The following is an 18,815-nucleotide window of genomic DNA, read 5'->3' as shown; positions in this document are numbered from 1 at the left end:
GCATAGTATAAGTTATTTCTGGCTTGTGTCGTATGATTTAGCATGGTGTGAGATTAACGCAGCTAATATTCACAAATCCCTTAGGTATTATACATGTTCTGATGGGCAGGCTCGATGACATTACTTTATTAAAAGACTAGACAGAATCTCAGCAGTTTGTTTTACAAGTCTATGTGCCCTATCACTTGTTTTTGTCTTCTTCTCAGGAACAGTCAGTTTCCGTGTATCATTTATTTCAATCATTACGCGTTATCTAGGCGGGTAGTATTATCTAGGCGGGTAGTATTATCTAGGCGGGTAGTAGGTATATTCTAGGTGTATACCAGGCTAGCAACCCATCCATGTCTTTCGTACTTGTTAACTCGCTATTGTACAAGAGTGCTCTTAGGGTAGGTATATCTCTAGGCAACTCGGATAAAAAGGAAATAGGGGGGGGAAGAGGATCTCCAAGTGACGGCTGAATATGCCCTTCCAAAACGCTCGCAAGTCGTTCATCTATCGTTTAGTTTTTACTCTTCCTTATCGGACACTGGACTGACGTGGACTTGCCATAGCCTGGCTAGGGATTGTGGAAACTCGGCTTTGCGCTCTTCGCTAACCCACTCGCCGTACTCTTCGTGGGTGACTTTTTCGGCGAGGATGCCTCTCATCTCGCCCTTGTGCACTACGGGGTCTGTGAGGGACGAGTTGGCGCTGCGGGTGGTGCGCAGAAAGTGCCAAAAGTCATCTGTCACGCGGACGTACTCGCCCAAGGCCTCTTTGACGTTGAGACTCGCCCCTGTGGTCCAGCTCAGCAGGAGGGGTTCTATGAGGGGCGCGTCCGAGACGCTGGGGTGAGCAGTGCCGATGCTGGTGAGGAACCAGGACGAGTGGCTGGGGACGCGGTTGAGGACGCCGCGGGCGAGGTCCCTGACGGTGTCAAAGTGCGGGCGGTTGTAGAAGAGGCTGTGATGCTTGGACCACGAGTTGGAGTGGACGATGAGAAGGGGCACGTCGATGAGGGCGTGGAGGGGCCCGCTCTGCTTGCCTGGGTCGAGGATGACGCCGCCGACGGCAGGGTTGATGTCTGAGGGCGCGTGCCTGAGGGTCTGCAGAGCGCCGGTGGCGCCAAAGGAGTGGCCGCCGATGGTGAGGTTGCCAAAGTCGAGGCGGTTGGCCCAGCTGTGGAGGTGGGAGCCCTCGGCGCGGGAGTTGCGGGCGAAGATGTCGTCGCCGTGGCCGTTGTTGATGGCGCGGAGGATGTTGATGGTTTCGAGCATCTCGGCGTCGCGGAAGGCGAGCTGCTCGCGCTTGTACTTTTCCGTGTCCATGGGAGGGTCGGAGAGGAGCTCGGCCTCTTTGAAGTGGAGGACCTGCTTGTCCTTTTCGCCCTTGATTCTCATGAGGGTGCCGGGACAGCTTCCGTCGCGGTGCTCGACTGCTGCGACGACGTAGCCGCGGCTGGCGAGCTCGCCGGTGTAGTGGGTGTAGTCCCTCCTTGCGCTGGCATCGCCGTGGGAGAATACCATGACGGGGAATCGTTCAAGATGCTCCTCCTTTCTCTTTCTCAACTCTAGTTTTGGCAACTCTTCGTCTGACCACTCGACTTGTGCTTCTGTGGCGGTCGTTCCCAGCAATGGCGCATCGACGTTTGCGGGAATCGTGATGCTGCCCGCAACAAGCCACAGCCCAAATGTGAAGATGGGCCGGACCAGGAAGTTGTTGACGTGCGCGTACTTTGCATATCCTGCCGCCGTCAGGCTGAGCGGCCGCGCAAACCAGTCGTGCCTCTTCCTGCGCTCCTTGATGCCCTTATCGATGGGATAGTAGACGGTGAAGAGCGTCGTGCGGTGCTCAAACGCCGGCTCGCCAGTGCTCTTGAAGACGGTCTCGGACACGCGCCGCGGCTTGGGCAGCGCAACCTCGACGTCGATGATGCCGACGCCGTACGGGCCCGAGTACGGCGGCAGCGGCGAGGCCAGCAGCGGGACGCCGCGCACGAAACACAGCAGCGCATAGGCGGCGACGACGACGAGCGCGGCCAGGGGCCAGGACAGCGAGCAGCACGAGCGCCGGGGCCGCAGCAAGGCCAGGCAGGTCGCCGGCGAGGCGAGGATGCGGCGCCACCAGCGTGTGAACCGGCCGTTCCGGCCTGCGCGGAGCCATTTCGGCTGCTGCAGCTGCAGCCATCGGGGCTGCGTGACGGTGGGGGCGAGCAGCGGCGAGTCGGGCGCTGCAGAGTCTTGATCTGATTCTTCTGCTTGTTCGTGGACGGGCTCCAGCTCGAGCTCCGAGTCGGACGAGTCGTCGGGCGAGGGCAGCGCCCGGGCGGAGATGCGCGCGGCGGGCTTGGACTTGGAGGCCATGGCGGCTGTGCAGCGAGTGAGGCTATCGAGGGGTGGAATCGACAGCGACGAGACGAAAGTGCCTGTTGTGCGACCACTGCCGCTACAGGGGAGTCGATGACGTAGGCAGAGGCGGGAGGATGCTAGCAATCGGTACATGGTTGTTCTAGAAGGATGATGGTGGATTGTGGGTATCTTTGGGTACGGATGCAAGTACCTTTTTACTATGGAGCTTGAAAAAAAAAAGAGAAACAAGGGGGGAGAAGAAGAAGGTTTGGGTAAGAAGCTGACGATGGCTCTATCGACAAAGATTCTTAATTTACGCTGAGCCTTATACACGTATAGAGAATTGAATGAACATGGAGGTGAGATTTTGATTTTTCGGGCTTAATTGTATTACAACTTTATTTTGAAATGCCGCCGTTTACAGAGCTGCTGTGTACGAGCCTCGGCCGACTCTAGGGTATGGCAGCTTTGGGAGCTTTCGTTGACGCCAACGACGTAGTGGTGGCAAATGAATGATGGCATTGATAGCTTGGGTAGAGCAATTACTGTTGATTATGAAGTATTGGAGCATGCTTCGGTATTTACTGGAGATGTAAAGGTGATGGATCAGACAAGAAGTTTGTAAGCCCGGTATGCTCTTCCTATAATGATGGGTGGGCAAGATGAATTTTCTCTACCTCTAGCAGTAGAAGCTTGGCTGGGGCTTAAGTTGTATTGCAAAATTCATTTTTTTTCTATTCAAATTGTTCTTGTTTCCCCCTTTCCTTTTTGCACGCAAATGTATTACGACGAGTCAATCTTGTGCTTCCCTTGCATCCTTCGTAATACCCAATGTGATGCTTACTACATGCACCCGTCACTAACACGATATCACGAGGGCCAGCATACCTACATCTTCAACTGCCCCAACCACGATCGAAAGATATGCCTACACGTTGTTTAAACAGCTGGAGAAGCTCAAATAAAATCTATGCAGATGTAGCCCTGTTCGTGGCAGAAAAAGCCACACTATACAAGGTCGTTGCTACATTCGATACAACGTGCCATGGCCATGCATCGCCTGCCTTAGCCTCGCAGCTTACAGAAGTGCTCCCTTACGATGCATTAGCGATGTGCTCGTGCATACATGTACAGTAGCAGTTGGTGACAGCTCTGATTCTGCAATGGCGTGTTGATGTCGGTGGAACGGACAAGGTCTTTTCATATGATTGCTTCTCGATTTCCCAGTGCGATAGTAAAGGGCCAGCTGTGGGTGTAAGTGATCTATATGATATACCTAGACTTCTATAGCCTTACGGAAAATAAATACCATCAGTAATGATTATTCTAAAAGGAGATGAGATAAGACGAGGGATCGGGCATGGTGGGGAGCTCCGGACGCCCCGTGTTCATGTTACTACCTACATGTATTGGCAATCCCTCTTATGGCGAACGGCATCGCCTTGCAGCGTACACAGTGTACGGTACGTGTGATTGGCAGTAATCTTGCAGGCTGTTTGACTGAAGAGCAAGTTTTTGAGAGATTATTGGTAGTAATTCTGCTACTACTGATAGTAGAGGCAATCATGCAGCCAGGACGCTGGACTGCGCAGGTTGCCGTCCAAGTGCCAGAAACGTGCTGCCCCTCGGACCATTTTCGATGGTGACGAGTGTCGAACGAACCGGGGATCCCCGCACTTGGCAGATGGATATACATGCTGGTTACATCAGACGACAGCTTCCAACTTGGCCCAAATTGGTACTGCTGCCCAAGCACTTGGTGCGGAGAAGGAAAGGTGGATGTAGTAGTATCTTGTTCTGGACTTTTGGGTAGTGTACCCGGGCAGCTCCGTTGTGATCTTGACTGATAGGTGTCTACAACGTCTCTGTAGTAATATGTACTACCATCTCCATGATCGATATTATAGGCCGCGAAAAGTAATACTACATGGTAAGATGAGACAAAGCATGCAAACACGCACATGCTTTGTCTCGGAGCCTTTGCGTCGTCACAGTGTCTGGTTACAAACTGCATCATCTCTTCCTCTCCTTTCAACTGCTGGCTCGCTCGCCGGGTAAGCAATCATGTATAGTGCCAGCACTCCGTAAGAACAAAGAGGGTTTCCGTGCAAAAAAGCCCGGGCTGAAGGTGATTCATGCAAGCCGGATGCATAAAGCGGGCGAGTGGAGAGGACTGGCGGCTTGGACCGAAGCGCCCAAATGCAAATGCAGACAGGAAGCCAATTACGCTGCCTTGCTGGTTGCCGCGTGAGCCAGAAGAGACTGCATGCTTGGGAGGGAAATGCTACAGTGTTGATAGGCGGCGTTGATGCCGGATGTGCTCGTCTTCAACAGGTTATGAGTGATGCATTCAAGCTGTGAGGGTACATACATTGGTACAGGTACCTGCTACAAGTTGCTGCCCGCATTTGGCAGTTGGCATTGTCACGGCCCAAACGGTCGGTACTCTGGCTCTTCTCTTTTGACACGCTGCCAGTATCGGGTCCAAAGCACAGAATACCTGTCAGGCTACATCCCTTACTTGTCTGGTGGTATATACAGCAAACCGGTATTTACAGGTACGGGATTGCGGCGTGGCGTGACGGAAGAGGCAATGGCCAAACCCAAACAACACGCGCCTCGGACGGGCCGCAGCGGGAACTCGGTGGCTAAAGTTACCTGTGCCACGATGATAGAAGACACGTGGTATTCTAGAGCACTCTCTGCTTCACCTTTTTTTTTTTTCAATATCGAGTCCAACTCCAAGTTGGATGCAGCAAAAGAGCCGGCCAGTGTTTGGTGGATAGGCCTCCCACTTACAGATAGCACCTGTGTTCAGTGACGCCACGCGGGTATTAGTGCATGTGCAATAGGGTATCCAGTAGTATTGCCCTATTTTGGAATCAAAAGCATCAGGCTTATATTACGAGACGAACCGTAATCCGGGTATAGGCCGGGGCCGAGTGGCGCGCAAATCTCGACGAATGGAGTCAAATATCCGTTTTGATAGCCAAGCCAAGCAAGTTGCTGGTAGATTCCAACCCCAGCGGCCCCTCCATGGATGGTACCCCACAGACAACTCCGAAAAAGGGCTGTTGGAGATGGTGCTCGAGTCGTTCGATTGCCCGTGTCAATGTACCCGTGGCAGTGCTGTAGTAGAACTGCTTGTAGGAGCAGACCGTCATGTCTGGTCGTAGAACTTTGACGTGGGCTTATCCAGGTAAAGTGATGTTGGTTCGAGCTGAAGCTCCATAATTGACACCCGTATGAACAATAGCTGAGCAATGGACAGGCGATACGAGCTTGTGAAATTAATGGCTTGGGAGGGGTCCTGAAAGGGGAGAAGGTCAGAGGTGAACAAAGACAAAAGAGGTGGCTCCGTAGAAGCCCCAAGCGGGTAGGCGGCGGGCCAGGGGTGGAAAGCAGCGGGTTGAACCTGTACATGTATCAATGTGTTCAATCATACTGTAGGCAGCTGAGCCGAGATGTCACAACTGCCGATGTCTTTTAGGAACAATTGACCATGTTACAGGCAGTAATGCTCTGTACAGGACTGGACGCACCTGGCCCGGGCAGTGTCAAAGCGCGCGCTGTGAAGCCTTGCGCCTTGTAAGGCTGAGCCCAGTCCAGCCGCAGTGATTCCATCAGCACGCTGTGCCGCCGTGGTGGGTGTGCTGTGCTGTGCTCGGTGATGTTTTCATCTCGAATCATAAACACGCAAGTAGCGCATCCCTCCCTTTTCCTCACCTCTCACCTCTCACCTCTCATTTTCTGCACCAGCAGCTAATGCCGCTCGCCTGCATGGGCAGACGCGCAGACGCTCTGGAAGCACCGCTGGAACAACTGCCAAACCCCCCATGTCCAGCGTCCCGCCGTAGCATTGAACATTGCACAGTGCACGGGCTTACTGTCCTCCTCTTCCAGTCTCACATCTTCACGTCCCAAGCTCTCCGTCGTCTCCCGGCGCATGACACCACCCTGATGGCCTCTCCAATGAAGGAAAAGAGGCCCCCAACAAAGGGTCCAAAAAAGACCCCAAGAGCTGCGTCGGCAAGCCCAGCTGCAGAGGCCGCTATCGAATCAGAAAATGGCGCCCCGAGCCTACGGGAGACTAAGGCAAGCTTGCGGGTGGGATGCGCGGATGGCTTGGGATGGAATGGCACTTTTCTTGGTCAGCGACAAGCGCCGTTGGCTTCTTCTTTTTTTCCTAGCCAAGATCGAGCCATTCGCAGTGGAGATGCGGAGCAGAGATAGATGGCGAGTGGCACAAGGGCCGATACAGGTAGTCGGAAATTGAGCGAGCAATAGATGTTTATCGTGTGGTGTCTGTGCTTCGTGCAGTAGCTGAATGGTGGTTGGATATAGATGAGCACGATTCATATGCCGGATACCCTGAGCTGAGGACATGCAAGTTATTATAATAGAGACTTGCATCTTTTAGAAAGAGCAGCCTTTCAAAGAAATCCCATGACACGGGTGAATAGGTACTCTCTTCTCTGCTACATGTTACTCTTATACGCCACCACTGATATGACCAGCAGATAAGGCATTTGAGCTGCCCATGTGGACTTTAAGTGTGGCGTATAACAGAGTCAATGGATTAGACACTGCCATCTGTCAGTCAATGAAGTGTAAATTAACAACAAACCATCCATCACCTCGAGTTCACCTTTGCATTCTCTCTCTTGACGCTCAAGTAGAGATTGAGCCCAGAATGATAGCGCCGGACCCCTCCGTTGGCCCCTCCGCAGGCCTGTCAGCGCATCTCCAGCGGTGTTGCACTGTGCCGTACAGTGCCCGCCGCGCTGACCCGTTGCACCTGCCTGTGCTGCGCTCGCTCTTGCATCCTCTGGCCACTTCCAGGTTTTACTGCTACCACTACTACCACTACCACCACTACTACTACCGCCAAGGTACCTATAATTTTTTTCTTCCTCCTCTCCCTACTCCGTCTTCTCTCTCTCCTCCATCACGAATTTTTGTCAGTCTTTTTTTATTTCCCTACGCTCGTGCTCTTCTTCGGCTTCAACCCCGTCCTCGCTCTGCTCTCCAGCAATCAGTCACCTGTGCGCTAAGCCGGTTCCCGCTGTGGTTTGGCTCGGCCCCGCTTCGTCTTCATTTCTCCCGAGACCCCTTTACTTGAGCGATTCGACGCCTCTGCTTTTTTTCTCGTCTCGTCGCGCCGCGGCTTTTTCCTTTGCTCGCAACCATCTCACGTTTGCGCCTTGCTGCCGCTCCGACGAATCGCTCGCCGCCTCTCCAACGCACGGCGCTGCTTGTTTCCCCGGGGGTGAGTCGAGTCCCGCGTCTGCCTCTGCTGGCCAGCCGAGTTTGCGCTGCCCCATGGCCGGATCGCTTGATCCAGGCCCTCGCTTCTTAATCCCGCCCCCTCCACCGGCTCTGCCCAGGCCTGCAAGCCCGCAAGCCTGCAACAACTCGGCCACATGCCACTACTCCCCTTTGGCGATGTCGCATCTTCAGCGGCACCCCAGCCGACGGGCTGTTCCAATCTCTGGGCCGTGGGGATCCTGATATGACGACGTTTTTCTACTATCCATCGCCCCACAAATTGCATTTGACCGCAACTTTTGGATTTTATCTCGCATCTTGGCCACTAACACTTCCTCCGAGTCTTGCAGTCCATTCGATAGCCTCCCCATCGCCAGCCGCCTCCTCGTCTGTCCTCGCCCGGTCGATCGATTCTTTGTCCCCCGACGGAAACAATGTCCTACTACGATAACCCCCAGTGGTCGGCCCCGAGCCAGGCCCCCAACAACTGGGAACACCACGGCGCGACCACTCCTGTTCGCGCAGGTACGTTGCGCGCTCCCTCTGCCTCTCGAGATTCTGGGGCGCCGCAACTGACTTTTTGATGCCCGCAGGTGCCAACGGACCACAGCCGCAGGACGACTACGCCTTTTCCTATCAATTTGATGGTATGTGTGGTGCCGGGGAATGGAATCCTGGTTTCCCCCAAAATACAACACCTGTTGCTTGAAATTGTACTGCTTCTTTTCGCTGCCCATTACAAGGCGCTACGGGCTGCTGCCATGGTCCACCCGAAATTTGGCAACATGACGGCAACAGCACTTTGGCAACAATCTCCAATCACTTCTACTTCCCCCGGTCGCTCGAGAATTGGCATAATACTGGGCAGAGGCTAACTGATGGATTCATAGAGGTTGATCGTGCCCACGAAAACTTGCAAAAGTCTGGCAAAGGCTACATGATGAACGCTCGACGTGAGTTTTCCGTGCCCTACTGCTACTGAGCTGTCTCTGGCTACAACATCCCTTTCCATCTCCTTTTCCTGCTTGTAGTAAGTAGCAAGGGCCTCGACGAGGCCCCTTAGAGAAATCTCATGGCTAACCACGTAGCTGGTTTCCCCCTTTGTTATAGATGGTCGAATGGGTGGCTCTCGTGCTCACTCTGTCAACAACTTCGATGACAATCGTGGCCCTCAAGGAGCAAATCTCCATAATTTCTATGCTTCTCAGCGTCACCAGTCTTCTCGAGGCTCCAACGAGGCGGAGCAGGTCTTGCAGGCGAAGAGAAGGATGGCGGCTCAGCGGGAGCGTGAGCTCCGAAACCTCCACACGGAGCAGCAATATCAGCGAAGTAGGCCTCCCTCAACTGTGTAGCACTTCCTGTCTTCCTATTTCAAAAAAGTGGTTCCCAGAGCAAACCAAAAAAATTATATAAAGAAAATGTTATTGGCCAATAGGTGGTTCAAGATGGACGCTTGCCTATCTGGCCGAGTCTTCTTTTGTTTTTTTTGTTTTTCTTTTCTTGGAGTTTTATTGTGTTCATGTTCAGTGTTTGAAGATTTAGTGAGCAGCATGTGCTAACGAATCTTCTTCTGACGTAGGTGTCTTGTCTGATGTTGCCGTCCAGCAGGGGAACAAGCATATGAGCGAGGAGGAGACTCGTGAGCTCATTGCTCGCCAGCGCAGCGCTTTGTATGGCGAAGGCAGCTTTGCGGACAAGGCCGGCTACATTGACGAAACTGGTGCCGTCCGCACCGGTGCCCCTGGCCCCAGCGGCCCTGCAAGCCTGCGAGGCCACTCCCCCCTCACATACGACACCATTGGCCGCGTCCCCCAGGCTGACGTGGGAACGCCCGGATCGGCGGCTGATATGAACGCGGCTGATCCCGGCTCGCGACCCCAGAGCACTGCCAGCCCCCAGACCAGCGGCCCGACCAACAAGGTCTTTGACAACGCCGTCGGTTCCCAGAGCCGGACCAGCACCTCCAGCCCGACCAGCGGATCGCCTCCCCGTGGAGATTTCGGTCCCGGCTCCAAGTCTTCCCAGGGAGCTGCCGTTGCCCCCATCGGAACTCGTCCCACCGGAACACCCACGGCCAATGCCTCTGCCAAGCGCTCGAGCACTCCCCATGCCACCTCTGGCGGATGGGGCCGTGGTAACGGTGTCTGGGGCGGTTCTGGCCTCGGCGCTCAGGCTAGTGTCTGGGGTTAAAGTCCATTCTTGTCATAACATTGGGTGACGGCGTTGAAAGGACGCGTTGTACATTCTTTTGCGTGTTTTTGTCATTTTTTTTCTTTTTTTTTTTTTTTTACCTTGAACGGCAAGGAGAATGAGCAGGCTGAATTGAATTGTTGCATTAGTAGAAAAACAGGCGCTGGAGGTGAGGGAAAGGAATGGATCTGTTTGGCATTTTGGTTCGGTCGTTTTTGGTCAAGGCGGTTGATTTCGATCTTCGCGCGTTTTGCTTTCGCTGGGTTCAAGTCTTTGGTACGATATTCGGCGAAGAAAGGTATTGCGAGGCATTTCTGGGCGATTACGATCAAGGCAAAAAAAGGGAGGGGGAAGAGGAAAGGAGGCTTGCTCTACCTTATACCTGGGGAATCTGGAATTGGGATGAGCCTCGGACAGAGGAACGAAGATATCCGGATAGGAGTTATCTTGCTTTTGGCGCAGGATTGGGACAGAAACGAGGAGTTGCGTCCTTGTTCACGATAACGGCGTATTCATTGTTTTGAGTTTTTGTGGTTCCGATTTATATGTGACGGCGGGGACAACAAAATTGCACAGACTTTGGGAGAGAAAGTTGGTCGAGAGGAGTCAGATGGGAGGAGGAGATTCGACTACGGAGTAGTCATTTGCTGGAGGTGGAACAAGAAAAAGATTTCGTTGAGGAATACCCGGAAACTTGGAGAGGCGTTCCATTGGGCTACCGGTAAGTTGAACTGTCAAGAATGGAAATACACTTTGCGCCTTTATTGGCAAGGAGGCAGGGAAATGGAACAGGATGCATGGCGCTATTGTAGCCCAAGGGGGCAGCAAAAGAAAAAAAGAGCCCAAAGAGCAAAAGCACAAAAAAATTGAAAAAAAGGAAAGAAAGAGGGAAACAACAAAATCACTGCTGTGGAAAAGGGGGGTTGAGCGTAAAACTAGCTTTGGGGTGTAGGGACTTTGTTTTCATGCGCGGTTTTCCTTTTATACTCGTCTCCTCTTTGGGCGGCTCTGGGAATAGGCTTGGGCTCTTTGTCGGTTTTTTATTGGTCTTTATGATTTTTAGGGATGGAATGGATTTCGAGGAATTGCTTTCATTGTTGACAAAGGTCTACTCCGTTATATACCGCTGGGGGAATTACAGGCGCAGTCAATGATTGGAAAGAGGAAAGATGTTAATGAGAGTTTGGGTGGAATGGATATGCGAGGGCTAGTTAAACGTAACAAGATACATGTAATGGGAGAAATTGGTTTGCGAATGTGTTGGTGTTGGCGTTGAGTTGTGAGACTTGTGTACCACCAAGACTTGTCTGTCATTGGACTGCGATTGATGTTGATTGCTTGCTGCCGAGTTGTTGTATGTCAACATTCGTGTTGATGATTTATGTACTATCATAAGCGTGCTCTATATGTACCAAGAAGACGAAAAGTCATTTCACTACCCCCCTTTCCAACGCCAGGTTGTTACCCATATCCTTTACTCTCCCTTGTCCTCTGTTATAACAAGTTGCATCAGCTGTATCAGCTGTATCATAGCATCAACAGCTTGGCCCCCTCCTCCAGATCCATCACGTCGTCTGCCCTCACGGCCTTGCCGCCCCAGACGACGGTGCCGGTGCCGTCAATGGCAAAGGCGCCAGACTCTTGCCATTTGCTGCCCAGTTCTGTCGAGGGGTTGTTTTCGTTGATTGTCGTATTCTCACCATCACCCCCTTTACTACTATTACCAGAAGTAGTATCAGCAGCAGCAGCACCTCCCTTCTTCCTCGGCGTCAATATCTTCTCCACCCTCCTCTCCTCCTCCCTGCCCCTCCTCCCATCAACCGCACTCGCCACCTTCTCCCCCAGCCAGCCGGTTTCCTTCCAGGCCTGGACTTGCGCCGTGGGCCCGAGCACGTACCACAGGCTGCTGGCGATGCCGAGCCCCCAGGCGGCGTAGATGGCGCGCTGTTGGTCGATGACGATTTGGACGTTCCAGGCGCCGCCGAGCATGTCGATCCATTTGGAGGTGGCGCGCGGGGAGGCGTGGGAGATTGCGATGCAGGTGATGCGGCCGGCGTGGCGGTTTGCGAGGGCGCGGAGGGCGAGGAATGTTTTTTGGGCGACTGGGGATGAATGTTTAGCAAGTGTGTATATAGATGCTGGTGTAAGTGAGTGTATGGGGGGAAGGTACTATATGTCTATTTTGGAACTGGATTTACAACTTACACGCACAGCCCACACATCTCAGAAACACAACCAGGCATTTGTTCCTCCTCCCCGGCTCCAGCCTCCTCTGGCGATCCTGTGGCGCAACGTCTCCGATGCGCGGGACGGGAGCGACTTTGACGGGAGGCGGCGGCGGGGAGAACCACGGGTGGACTTTGAGGGGGAGCGATTTGGGCGTCATCCATGAGGACCAGTTGTTGTTGTTGTCGCTGTTGCTGCTGGCGTTTTTTGGAGAAGAGGGTGATGTGAGAGAGGAAAAGTCTAGGGAGGTGTTGGAGAGGCCGACTTTGCGGAGGGCGATTTTGGTGGTGAGGGAGGATATCATGGCTGTTTTGGACTGTTTAGACGGAATAGGAAATAGGAAAAGGATGGAAAATGGAGAAAATCACTCTTTCTTCGTCTTCATTATGTGTTCAAGAGGAAAAGGTGGCATCAAATTAGAGTACTTGAGCATGAAATGAGGATGGTATTCATATCACATGAAAAGATGATGATGAACAAATCGTATGATGAAACAAAAAAAAAAGCAGCACTACAGACTGATAAGACTGTAAGCTCCCTCCCAGCGGCTTTACTTGCATTACAACCCATCAAAAACAAATCACCCCCGTACTACAACGCAAGAAACAAATCTGATACAAGGGGCGCGCAATTCCCAACGCCAGTGGCATCAGAAACATTAGGGTGTGTATGCGTCTGTTGCCCCCCCCCTTCTCCTCTTGAAACAAGTGTTTAGCTGTTAAAGTACCGAAATGATGCTGGGAAATTTAAATACATTTATGATTTTCGAGCAGCAAAACCTCCTTTTGTCCTTGTTGTCTTGAGCGAAAATCGAATGGACCCTGAAAGTTGAATTTGGAGGGGGGCACGCTTCCAGGGGGGGATCCTGGTTCGAAATGAGCGAGTTCAGGGGTTGGTGATTGGTTGGATGGCTTGTGGAGCGGGATTGGATTTGCCCAGGGGTGTGTTGTTACAATTTCATGTGTTGATGTGATGGATGAGGAGCATAGTTTTGTTTTATGAGGGAATGATGATTGATGTCTTGTGCGGAAATAGGGCTGTTGGGGTATCAATTGTGTTACTGATGGGCGCTTACATGAACTCACTAGGCCGATGGGCAGTAACAAGGCATGATTCACTTGAACGAATTAAAACTAGACGAGGCTGAAATTCACATGGAGGCTTCAACAAAGCTGATTTAGTTATTAGTTTCTTCTTATGCCGTATATAGCAGCATTTACTGTTATACACTAACAATTGGTGCGTAAGCTGAAGGTGTTGTGTTGCACCATGAAATCTCACCTCCCTTCTGAAGCAACACAAGTCCCCTTTTTGGTGTTTCTTTCAAGCAGTGAGCCGTTGCATTGCCCTTTTTTTTTTTTTTTTTGTTTCTCTTCTCTGTGGAGCTTGAATAATATGGCAATGTATTCGGCTTCTTCCGAGCAAGATTAGACGTGTACGATGATATATGACGCCTCGCATTGGCTGCGCCTTGTGGCATCGTGCCTTGCCTATGTGGCGTCATATGCCCTCCCAATCGCGTACATGGGATGGAGAAGCTGAGTTGAGATGGGATGAGATACGAATATAAGCATAGCAAAGCCTTGTATTACTTTAATCATGGCACTGCGCCTTGCTGACAGACGTCTTGGAAATATATAAACAGGGGTATAGATGCTTTCCAATTCTCATCTCAGGAATCGAGGCTGTGAAGTTGGCTGTTATTTCTAGGTATGACAGCTACTAGGCTCAATTAACTGTACTTGCTGGTAACAAGCACAAAGCATCTCCGGTATCCAGTCTGATCAATCGTTTGTATACATGTCAGTGCTTTCAGGGCCAGGTGCATGCATTATAAACTCCATGTATCAAAGAAAACATGTACATGAGGCGCGGCAACTCGAGCAAGGCTAATAGTTGCTTACACAAGGCTGAGTCTGAATTTTGATCCTGCAAGTAATGGCCATTGGATCGGCTCAAGGATGCTATGGCAGCGTGAAAGAAAAGCCATGGCAGCTTGGCGGTGCAACAGCATATGAATCATCGGACCAAGCCCTTCCGCATCACCAGAAATGGCAACGATATATCGCTGCTAACATGCCTATTTCCCCATAATCCATTGATCCACCATAAATTGCGGCGCTGTGGATTCTAGACCTGGAGCGGCACATGCAACAATTAGGTCGTACAGGTCCACGGCGCCATGCTGCATATCAGACAAAAGCACGGCAGCACGGCAAGGCTATCGAGTATGCAATGCGCCGCTACGGCGTTACACTGCATGCGGTGACAGGCTGGAACACGTCATGGGAAACGGAAGAAACATCCGAATTTTTGTATGATTGCTTTAGGTAAATGTAGTTTACAGCCTCAGCGGTTGTGTCGATGGAGGTGAAGAGGCGAAAGCGAGGCGGCTAAATGGCTTCCGGCGACATTGCGGCGCGTCTTGGCAACTGACGAATATCAGCCTGATAGTCTATTGAGTAGTGCGTTTTTTTTTTTAATTCTCAGGACAGGACAAACCGAATGGAAAAGAATTATGAGAGAAAACTGACCATTGCCTCTGCTACGTGCGTTGTGGCGAGTACCTTCATGTAAGCTCAAGCTTTGAAAAAGCATATAACCCAATCGAGACAACGCCCAATATGTGATGGGTACCTGATTGGGCGGGCGTAGCTTGGAATAAACAACCTATCACAACTAGACATGTAGGCCTATTACCCCGGAGTAGAGCTTATTATGCAGGAATCATATTAAGCGTTGCGCTGGGATAGGGCGATGGGCCGGCGTCAATCGGTTGCTGGTAAACGATCTGCCAGCTGACATTAGGCCGGAGCGAGAGTTTATGACAGACATTGGCCCATTGCTGCAGCTCAGCTGGCGCCCATTAGGCAATTAGAGTCGGGGGTGCAACAGAGTTTAGGGTTATGCGGGAGCCTGACTCGCATTGAGTTCAGTTGAGTTGTTGAGTTCTCGTGTTGCCGTCGATGGCCTGGATATTGTTGAGCATGTCATGATTTCGTCCGATGCTGCTGCAAGTATCAATCACAACTCTCGGCCGAAATACGAGTAGAGGACAGAAGCAGTAGTAGGGAGTATTCCAACAGTACGGCTATTGCCAGTTTCAGACTTGAGTCAATCAGACATCACCTCTGCCAGGCTAAATGCAGATGGTGATGGTGGGAGGAATGGCAGCTACATGTAGCCGCAGGTAGAGAAACGTGACATGGATGTGGCGGCCCTCATCGTGTCACCCCAGAGCGACAGAGTCTAATACCAATAGTAGCAGTTCTAGCAGTTCTAGCACCTACTGGTTGGTCCTATGCACGGCGAGTCTGGAAACACAATCGTGCAGATGATGGTGGTTACCGGAAACGAGCTGCATGCACACACATGTAGCCACTATCCAATGCGGGCGCAGCGTCAAAGTCGAGTTACTGCCCTGCCTACTGCCTCTGTACGGAGCATTTGATACGAGGACCATTGAGATGGATTGATGGTGATTCTCCGAGCCGTTTATGGAGGCGCAGCATCGGATAAACCTGGCGTGGAGTGCAGTGACAGCCGCGACGATGGACGTGAAAATGCAGATGAATGGATGGACGTTGATTTTGGAGTTGGAAATGGATAGTAGTGGATCTGAAACCTCGGAATCGCCCAAAGAGGGCTGAAGGCGCAGGTACGGTGCCGCTGTAAGCTGCTGTAACACAGCAAGGCACAAGCACTGCAGCCGGCTACATGCAGCCGGTACCGATACGGGGCACACAGCCTGTTGACGGGTATTTGTGACCAGTCCTCGATACGGCAGCTTTTTCCATTTCGCAACACGCCTGAGGCTGTCTGCATGAACAAGATACGGTGAATCCTTCTTTGCTGTACCCAACTGTATCAGCACGCTGATACTCTTGTAACAATCCTCTTATACGGCATCTGCTGCCTGGAGGTTAGTGGTTTGTGTGTCATGGTAAATCATTGATGGGTAATACGGCTGTGGCGGGAAAAGGGAGGCGGCAAAAAGACCGTGAGACGCAAAGAGGTGGCATGCATCACTTCCACCTGCCAAAGCGAACCAACATCCAGACTCGGCTAGTCATGTCCATGTCCATGTCCATATCCATCTTCAGAGGCATTACTTTGTATAGCAGGTGGAAGATGTGCGTGCAAACTGCCCTTTCCAGCCCCGTCCATTCCTATCCTCTGGAAAGCCACGGCACAAGAGGCCGCATAGTTTGTAATTCTCCCTGTCCCTGATTATAGGCACTCGTGACCGACTCTGCCAGATCAAGGAAACGAGGTCATTGAGCGAATCTCGATCGTGTACGGCATCATTACAATCATTGTTCCATACTGTACAGAGTGCTCCATACAACTTGATGGGCGGGGCCAGGTACAAGGTACTCCATAGGTAGGCGCACTGCATTCAGTATCACTCATTTCATTCTTGGAAGGCTTTGACGGCAAATGCGTGCACGGCATATAATTTGGAAGGCATCTTGGAAGCCCCAGGCCCCAAAAAGAAGGGTCAGATGCCATGTAGACTACATAACGTAGGTACCTATTAGATCTGGGTATTACGAGAGCCAAGCTTGTTGTGCCTTGCCATCAGCACACTGCCCATGTTTGGCTTTTTAGTCAGGCGGGATAAAAATGGACATGTACCTACATGATATCACATGGATGAGGCCTTGATCGTCATTGACAACTTGAGACAAAAAGCTTGTCGCAGTGCCTGGATCAAGGAAACCCAAAGTCAAAATAGCATCCGCAGATCGGACGGAATAAACGCGTCTTGGCGTTGCGCGAATCCCCGGCCTTTGTACATGTACCATGCAAGCTACGCTTATACAAGGCAATATAGGGATAGCGCAGTCCTGAGCCTCGGATTCTCTGTAGCGCGTCGACTGTCTGAAACGATGTAGTCATCCGGCAGCACGTATTATTAATGCTGTTGGGAGTCATGAGCAGTAGTCTACAGGTAGTGTTCGATTTCATCCCTTTTTGCCCTTTAGTCCATCAATGTTGGGCAAGTAGCCTCAGCTTTTCGACATGTTCCATGCCAGCCGTCACCCCTCCAACCTGTCTGTACAAGTACGTGAATGTAGGTACTCGTGGGCCAGACACGAGAAACACAAGATGGGGGTTAAAGGGGGGGCCGCCACCACTCGCTACTACCATGCGGAGATGAGGTACAAAGTACTTTATACGGAGCATCGTGGCATCTGGTGCTCATGCCGGATCTCTGCAGCAGCTTCCCCTGGCAATCATTGTCAAAGTGGCGGGTACTGGTACTTGTTTGACTACCAGGCTTGTCTATGACGATGATTGATGCTGGAAGCAAGTACTACTAGCATCTCAAAGCAAATACCCAGCAACCAAGCTTCTTTGCTTGTGACAAAATCATTTGATGCTGATATAGGATGCAAGCCGACTGCTCATTCAGGATGCTGGCAATACATGTACTCACAGAGCATGGGCTCAGTCTGCATAAGGGTAGTAGTACCCCCGTAGTCATACTATTGAGTGCTGGCGACGGGCGCTGACAGCAGCAGTTGGTACTGCCAATCATGGCTACTGGGAAATTTGATGGATTTGATATTTGAGACGGCCAGTGTAAGTAGGCAGGTGCTGAAATGTGCTTCAGGTAGGCGATGCCCATTACAAGTGGAAGTCGCACAACACCTCGTTGTTTTTGCGCTTCGTCTACACAGACCCCAGCCGGGGGGAGCCATTTCCAGCAGCACGATTGGCGAAATTCCTTCATTTTCGGCAGCCCGTCGACCTGAAGCGTGCTAACCCGCGTCTTGCAGTCACGCTGCAGAACCCCTAAGCTGCTGTCGATTCCGCGTTACAGGGGCGTTTGCTGCTAGCGCCCCGACCACCTGCTGGCATTGGTCGGCGCATGCGGTGCAGCAGCGCACATGTATAGGCGCACATGTACCCGGACATTGGTCAATGATGGATTGATGCCAATTCCACTGCGCTGCGCACTGCAGCCAGGCCAGTCCCGCTAGGGCTAAGGCGCATGGCCCGCCGTACCAGTGCGAGTACCGGTACTCGTACTCGCTACATGCGTCATGCCAGCATTGCCATCTCATCTTACGGCTGAGGTACACGGTACTTGACGCTGCATGTCCGATAGACTTCTGTGGACGCCTCCGTGATATCAGATGAACTCTGCAAGCACCACCAGGCACTCTCTGCCTCGTATTGGCTGGCAGATGCACGCGCCTTTGCCTTTTGTCTCGACACGGCTCGGAGTCGCCACGGCAGACCTGGTTCCTGGGTTTGGCGCAGCGTCCAACTGGGAACTGGAAACTGGAAATTCAAGGCCTGCTTAGCAACCCGGCTGCTCGTCTCGCCTCCTGTCGCCAACAGCCCACCGCCCGGCCTGTCCAATGACGGCAGCCCTGCGTTTCCTGATGGGTAGCGGATACTTGTACATGCTGCTGGAGCGCAAGCCCACTAAAAGTGAACAGAGTCCATCGCACAATGGGCTGCCCGTGCTCATTGAAGTGAAGAGAGAGAGCGGATGTCAAAGTCTGTTCACTGAACACACTAGATGCCCTCTTTTTCGGATGGAAAGACGTACGGCTATATATTAAATACACCTACCTAGGCGGGATAAAAGGCCATGAATGTCAAAGAAACACCGTATTCAGTCCCGTTTCTGCACGCCGTCTCTTCATCCCCAGAAGTAGTGCCGAAAGGGGGGTGAGCCCCAGATCCAGGAGCGCCGCGATACAGGCCCCAGGCCACAGGTCACAGGCCACAGGTCGCGGGTACCTCCCGCAGCACCTGCGCCCACGGGTACCCGCTACATGC

At 52.1% G+C, this 18,815-nt stretch overlaps 5 protein-coding genes across 5 annotated transcripts; 1 reads left to right on the top strand and 4 right to left on the bottom strand.

Moving 5' to 3' along the window:
- Nucleotides 1-216: 216 nt before the first annotated feature.
- TrAtP1_012147 (uncharacterized protein) lies at nt 217-2,542 on the bottom strand. The gene has a single exon (XM_066115409.1). The coding sequence runs from the start codon at nt 2,481-2,483 to the stop codon at nt 510-512; it is 1,974 nt and encodes a 657-aa protein (XP_065971507.1). The 5' UTR covers nt 2,484-2,542; the 3' UTR covers nt 217-509.
- Nucleotides 2,543-3,041: 499 nt separating this feature from the next.
- Nucleotides 3,042-5,036, bottom strand: TrAtP1_012146 (uncharacterized protein). Its single transcript, XM_066115408.1, has 2 exons — nt 3,735-5,036; nt 3,042-3,621 (listed from the first exon to the last, which is right to left on the bottom strand). The coding sequence occupies exons 1-2, from the start codon at nt 4,345-4,347 to the stop codon at nt 3,425-3,427; spliced, it is 810 nt and encodes a 269-aa protein (XP_065971506.1). The 5' UTR covers nt 4,348-5,036; the 3' UTR covers nt 3,042-3,424.
- Nucleotides 5,037-7,444: 2,408 nt separating this feature from the next.
- On the bottom strand, nt 7,445-7,654 carry TrAtP1_012145 (uncharacterized protein; the record flags this gene model as incomplete). Its single annotated transcript, XM_066115407.1, has 1 exon — nt 7,445-7,654. One exon carries the CDS (start codon nt 7,652-7,654, stop codon nt 7,445-7,447), a length of 210 nt encoding a protein of 69 aa, XP_065971505.1.
- A 378-nt stretch (nt 7,655-8,032) lies between these two features.
- Nucleotides 8,033-9,788, top strand: TrAtP1_012144 (uncharacterized protein; the record flags this gene model as incomplete). Its single annotated transcript, XM_014090426.2, has 5 exons — nt 8,033-8,123; nt 8,192-8,245; nt 8,489-8,551; nt 8,709-8,927; nt 9,178-9,788. The coding sequence occupies 5 exons, from the start codon at nt 8,033-8,035 to the stop codon at nt 9,786-9,788; spliced, it is 1,038 nt and encodes a 345-aa protein (XP_013945901.1).
- Nucleotides 9,789-11,160: 1,372 nt separating this feature from the next.
- On the bottom strand, nt 11,161-12,483 carry TrAtP1_012143 (uncharacterized protein). The gene is made up of 2 exons (XM_014090428.3): nt 11,994-12,483; nt 11,161-11,890 (listed from the first exon to the last, which is right to left on the bottom strand). Exons 1-2 carry the CDS (start codon nt 12,316-12,318, stop codon nt 11,316-11,318), a joined length of 900 nt encoding a protein of 299 aa, XP_013945903.2. The 5' UTR covers nt 12,319-12,483; the 3' UTR covers nt 11,161-11,315.
- Nucleotides 12,484-18,815: the final 6,332 nt, after the last annotated feature.

Source organism: Trichoderma atroviride, chromosome 7 (assembly GCF_020647795.1).
Source record: "Trichoderma atroviride chromosome 7, complete sequence".
In the NCBI taxonomy this organism is placed as follows: Eukaryota; Fungi; Ascomycota; class Sordariomycetes; order Hypocreales; family Hypocreaceae; genus Trichoderma; species Trichoderma atroviride.
Note: the sequence above shows the minus strand (reverse complement) of the source record. Positions and strands in the feature narration are given on the sequence as shown.

Coding starts and splice junctions, on each gene's coding strand:
- TrAtP1_012146 (XM_066115408.1), bottom strand. CDS start 4,347: ATGATGCAGTTTGTAACCAGACACTGTGACGACGCAAAGGCTCCGAGA. Junction 3,622..3,734: donor AAGAGGGATTGCCAATACAT/GTAGGTAGTAAC, acceptor ATTTTCCGTAAG/GCTATAGAAGTCTAGGTATA.
- TrAtP1_012147 (XM_066115409.1), bottom strand. CDS start 2,483: ATGTACCGATTGCTAGCATCCTCCCGCCTCTGCCTACGTCATCGACTC.
- TrAtP1_012143 (XM_014090428.3), bottom strand. CDS start 12,318: ATGATATCCTCCCTCACCACCAAAATCGCCCTCCGCAAAGTCGGCCTC. Junction 11,891..11,993: donor GAGATGTGTGGGCTGTGCGT/GTAAGTTGTAAA, acceptor ATTCATCCCCAG/TCGCCCAAAAAACATTCCTC.